This window comes from Glossina fuscipes, unplaced genomic scaffold (assembly GCF_014805625.2).
Source record: "Glossina fuscipes isolate IAEA_lab_2018 unplaced genomic scaffold, Yale_Gfus_2 62, whole genome shotgun sequence".
NCBI lineage: Eukaryota > Metazoa > Arthropoda > Insecta > Diptera > Glossinidae > Glossina > Glossina fuscipes.
The window spans coordinates 1,317,164-1,323,163 of NW_023998434.1; the positions used below are offsets into that span (position 1 = coordinate 1,317,164).

At 31.6% G+C, this 6,000-nt stretch overlaps 1 protein-coding gene across 5 annotated transcripts in view; it reads right to left on the bottom strand.

The window, feature by feature from the left end:
- LOC119638049 (proteoglycan Cow) overlaps positions 1 to 5,467 on the bottom strand; it is a 152,417-nt gene extending 146,950 nt beyond the window's left edge. For 2 of the 5 annotated variants that reach the window (XM_038034641.1, XM_038034638.1), the window contains exons 1-2: positions 4,805 to 5,272; positions 4,373 to 4,584 (exon numbers count right to left, since the gene is read on the bottom strand). In XM_038034641.1, coding sequence (XP_037890569.1) covers positions 4,373 to 4,504 — 132 coding nt within the window. In that variant the 5' untranslated portion in view covers positions 4,505 to 4,584; positions 4,805 to 5,272. Of the gene's footprint in view, positions 1 to 4,372; positions 4,585 to 4,804; positions 5,273 to 5,451 lie in introns of those variants that run through there. The other 3 variants (XM_038034640.1, XM_038034639.1, XM_038034642.1) reach the window with 3 other exon arrangements.
- Between the last annotated feature and the right edge of the window lie 533 nt (positions 5,468 to 6,000).

Below are 6,000 nucleotides of genomic sequence, written 5' to 3' on the forward strand. Positions count from 1 at the left end.
ACATGATTTCAAATATTAATATCTGTTAAAAGGTTGTAAGTTTTATCAGAGTCATCACCACGTCTTCTTTCAGTTTGTTTTTTAGTATCTATATACGCATTTCATGTTTTCATAAATTTATAATAACAAGACATAAAAAAATTATATTCCGTCGTGATCGAATTTTTTATACCCCTATCCCCTATAGCCTAGAAAAACAAGAAAAGTAAACGAACTATATTTCCATGCTCTATAATATAAAGTGGGCGTAGCTGATTTTTTCTATAGGCATGTGGGCGTTGTAGACGTGTCCTTGGAAAAGTTTAGATTAATTCCAAATTCTTTTGCAAATTTTGAGGCACTTTCGTTAAGGGGAGACTGTTTATTACAGATACTACGCAGTTGGGTAGACGTGTAGATGTACAGAGGAACACATACGCATGCTTAGGTGCTTTCCGAATTTAAAACTGGCCAGTTTTTGAAGCTTGCGTCTGCGCGATATTGAAAAAAAAAAAAATAAATTTCGATACACTGTAATATAGGGCAGGAGTGATCGATTTTTTTTCATCCTGGGCATTCCATACGTTTTGATAAAATGAGTACACTTCCCATCTTATGGATATAAAAATATAAAAGGACGACTTTGGGAATTTCAATACTATCGCTCTATTGCTTCATGTTATTATTATGAAATAGTCGATAACTTAATTGGCTCAGCGTTTATTTTCGATAATTGCATCAAATTTTTAATCAATAAAGTTTTACATAAATAATTTTCTTTTTTAAACTATATATAAATGTATATATGAAAGTAATGTAATGTATACAAATAATATTCCGCAACAATTCCGCAAGTTTTTAAAACGTATTTATGTATAAAATGTGCTCAATTGAAAATATCGCCCTACGTTCTTAACGAAAATTGTGGATATTAAACTGCAACTTTCTACTACAATTTCTGAGGCCATGAGTTATATGCCGTTTTGGTCACTTGAAAGGATCGTCTTTAAAGACTTGTATCGCCTTTTATGAGTGAAATAATGAAGGTTCCATACCATCACACTTACACAGAGTAATGTGAAGATATTTTCATATCTCAATTAAACCTGCAACTGTTTGTTTCCCGCTAAAGTTAAGGTGTTTGTGTTAAGTTAAAAATACATTTTTTATTTAAAAGTAAAATGTTGCGATTGCACTACGAGACTTCAATGTGTAACTATTGCGCAAAAGTAATTTGTATGTTTTGTTTTTTTTTTTTTTTATTTCATTTTATTTTTATTTTAGCAGCAAATTTTATAGTTAAGAAGACAACGATAACTTTTTGCTCCATATATTTCAGCTAAACTAACTAACTAACAATTCTATTTGTTAAATTAAAAAAGTTTTCAAGAATAATCCTCGGAGACTAATTATTGTAAGCCCTGCTTTGCTTTTCAATGACCAATGCTTCTCTCTCTTTATCCAAAATGTAAGAAAAAAAAAGCGAATTTTTTTTTTTTTCCTTTCTTGCAGCTTCGGACACGAGATATAGGAAATAGTAAGAACAAAAAAAAAAAACTACAAGAATCGTAAGAAGAAGTAGGAAAAGGAAGGAAAGGAAGATAACTGTAAATGTGACAGTATAGAGTTTAAACGAGGTGTTTTAGTAAGAAATGCCAACACTTGCGTACATATACATACATACCTACATACATACGTCCATACATACATACATAAATACATGCAAACAGAACAGATAACCACTAAACCTAAACACTTGATCTGGGAATGACTTTCTTTTTTGTTTTCAATTCTCGCTTCAAAAACTATAAAATATAGGAAGAAAAAAGAAATCACACACACATGAACACTTTGGAATGAAAAACTTGTAGTAAAAGTCTCTCTACTACTAAATGTGGTTTTTCGTAAACGAGTTTGCCTGCGTATATGCTCATGCACACATACACTGCACTGCGCTGCACTGCATGACACCAGTTAACACAAGATGATGCCAGTATTTGTAGTTGTTACTGCTATTGCTTTACACTATTACACTGTTTTGTTGTTCTTGTCCTTGTTGTTGCTGTTGTTGTTGCTGTTGCTGTTGCTGTTGCTGTTGCTACTGCCTCTGACAAATGTTATCGATTTTTAACGTTTTGAGTAGAAGCACTTCCCTCCCAATGCATCATGTATGACTATAAGCAAGTACATGTGCACGTATGTGCGAAAAATAGGAAGAGAGGAAATAAAAATTTTATTATACCCTTACTTCATACTCCACACAAAAGCCATTATATTAACTTTATCGTTCCGTTCGTAGCAATCTAAGGCATACATTAGAGACTTTAAAAATGGCATAGGGAGGTCGGTGCCTCAACTAAGAAATTTATGCCTGATTTTACTCTAAACTTAGTCAGAGTCTAAGTCAATTTAGCGAATTTCGGACATTTAGTTGGTGCGGTTGAAATTAATATCAGAAAGTGACATTGTTTCGATGATTTAAATGCGTGTTATGTGTGTGAAAGAGAATACAGATGATATGAAAGTACTTTCCCAGCATTTAAAAGTTTTCAAGGTTTTTTTTTTTAGAACACTAGCATACATTAATCTTAAGATAGATATACAAAATTTTGTAGCGAAAGTCGTTTCTTTAATTTTTTACTTTTAACAAATTTTTCTTTAGCTGACTCGTTTGAAATCGCGTCTGGTATCTTAAGGTTTTATAGTTACGACTGGAAAAAGAAGATGAGCTTAGTTTAGATTAGCAATATAAAATGATTATCGGAAACACTTCTTGCTATATATCTGAAATGAGCACAAGTTAGATCACACACGGATCCGTATCTATTTGTGAAAGAGCAAAACAATGATCTCTCCACAAATGAGTTTTCAGTACCTTCTTGTATATTAAAAGATGAAGAATCATGTTTGCATGTATACATATACATAAACAAGAATATGAGTTATTTATAACGTTCGTACATCTATTTGTAGAGAAAAGTAAATGCGTAATAATTTTGACAGTCCCCTTCCAATGTCGGGATATATTCTGGTATTCATTAAAATATCTTTACAATTAATAGACAATTACATGTGTCATCTTTGTTCACCTGCCTTCGCCGACCATATACTTGCTGTATTATGCTGTAGATAAGACCCAAAAGTATGAAACGGAACATATGCTGAGTGTATTAATGGTCAGTGAGTGGTCAAACTGAAGAATTCTTTCGGCCAACTGTTTGTCTGCCGGTGGAGCTTTTACTATTGCTTTTTGACGGTCTCACATCAGCTTTAAAATCGTGCCCGATTTGTCTACCCATTTTTAACTCCTCCCTATCCTTCTTGTAGAAACCTTGCCTAGTTCGACTTGGCTGTTCGAAATCTAATGAATTTAAACCATTTACGCACGCATTAGTGAAATTCAACAAATTTTTAAATAATCTGAACCTAGAGCAGAATTTGCTCGATATTTAGCGCATTTTTTAGACATATCTTTTCCCAAATTGTCTAAAGGCCCATTATGAAGTGGTTCGCTGTAAACGACTCCAGCCGGGGGACGCGTACTGTTAGCAAAATATTCGAACGATTTTTAACATAACAGGTGTATGAGATTCTTTGTAAAGTAAGCATTGTTTGTTCATTTATTTTACTTTTCTTGTGTTTCTTCTAACTTTCGCTTAAATAGCTTAACCCGGGTAAAGTGCAGTCAGTCTAATGTATCTATATAATTGTGTGTTTATGAGTATTTGCCATATATAGGCATGTGTGAGTATCCATGTTGATACTGTGGTGTGGTATATGTAGATAAATATGAACGGAGACAGACGTCTTGTCAATGAAGTGTCAGACAAAAAGTATTCGTGTATAAGAGAGTGTATTTCAACCAAATCTCTACTTTATGGGTATGTACTACTGTTCCTGAACATTGACGTGCACATAACTAAGCAACTAAGGTTTGACTCACGCATTTCTAATGTAAATAGGAAATAAATCCGATTTGTCTGCTGTGGGTGGTTGAGCAATGTAATTCGTGTCAGAAACCATTAGCCAAAGAGTTTTACTTGAATTCATACAAAGAAGAAGAACAGCAAAATTTCCTTTACTTCTCCAATGCTCTCTTTCCCTGTCTCTCTCTACCTGTCTCTCGCTTCGGTATATTCATTGGAAATAATCATCTTAGTAATTGTTAATCTGTACACTAATAACAACAATAACATTAAAATGAATTTGCGAATAAACTAATCCCTAATGAAGCCTTTGTAAAGTGCTCTCTCAAACAACTAAGAAATTAAAATGTAATTCATTTTAATTTTAATTATTTATTTTCATTAGACTTTTTAAAGAAGATCGGGAAGAGAATAAAAAATACAAAGAAATAAAAAAAAAAGAAAACAAAGGAAAAGAGAAAACTTACCTCATCGATAAATTCAAAATCACCGCCATTTTCGCCAATATACTTTTTAGGTTTCTTGGCCTCAACACTAAGAGACGATGACATCAGCAGCATTAGACCAATACTGACCATCAAACACATCAGACACTTCATATTGTATGGATTTTGGATTTTGTGTGTTTTCGTTTTGTTTGTTATTATTTTCTCCTCTTCCCACTTTCTTATAATATACGCTAATTAGTCAAAAGCAAAAACAAACACATATATATATAAATATATAAATATATAATATAATATATATAATATATATAATATATATATGTATATATATATATATATATATATATATATATATGGATGTGTTAACTACAAGTAAAAAAAAAATCTTAATATTTTTCTATTTATTTGATTTTTAGTTTTTCTTATTACAATAATTTGTATAATATCCTTCACCTCAAAAAAGAAAATAAGAGAATGCAAATTATTATGAGGAGGGACAACGCATAAACGAACGCACGCATACACGCACTCAAAGTAAAGGAATTCTTTTAACTTCCCAAAAGGAATTTAATTACTATTGTCTACAAGCAGCGACACTGACACTCACACACTTTTCCTTTTTTCCTTACAAGCAAGCATACACGCACTCACTCACTTATACTCGCTCTGTCAACCACTAAGTCGTCGTCATGTACAATATATATGATATATATGTTTGTACAAATACAGAAGCATGTAACCAACAGTACGCATGTACAAATACTGTTTTCTTTTTTTCTCTGTTTTTCTGTTCGCTCTCTGTTTTTTTCTTCTTTTCTTTGATTTAATTTTTAATCTTTAATTTTCTACCACCGCTAAAACTTATGGGCTTTTTGGGGGAAATATCTATATTTCTAAATAGATTTAATTTCTTTTTTTGTTTTATATCTATATATATATATATATATATATTGTCAGTTTTGTGTTTATTTTGCAGTTCTTTTTGCTTTATTTTACTTCACAATTTTATCTGATTTTTCTTAATCTATTTAATATTCTCTTTGGTTTTTTATTATCTAAATATTAAATAGCGTTACACGGTCCGAGAAGTTTTTCGTTACCTTTTCAACGCGACCACGTCCAAATGACTACTGAATAGTTATTCTGCAGAAATTTTCATTTGCTCTATCTGTAACGGTATGTTTTTGCTTACTATTTTAAAATGAGTTTACAGACTTTTATACAGGAATTCTGTCTCTTCTCGACATAGTAAAAAAATTTTCGAAATATTAGTCGAAATTTACACAGAGTTGCACGTATATGTTCAAATTTTTTTTAGCTTTTTCTTTCTTTTTTTCTTACCCGCCAGAAAATATATTAGGTTTATGAATTATTTGTAAAGCCCAGAAGTAGGCATCAGAAATTGAATTTTAATGTATACATATTTTATTCCAAAAATCTTTCCATTTCACTAGGTCCGATTCACACTATCTGTTCAATAACAGTAGAAGTTTGATTACAAAACTTCGTACGCGTACGTTATTATCCTTATAAGCAACTTACGATCATGGAAGTTTGAAACAGAAATATAGGAAATTTTGACGAGTGGTAAATGCCACTTTAGTTGATTCTGAATTTTACTTTTTCTATCATTTCTTTAGATTTCGGCA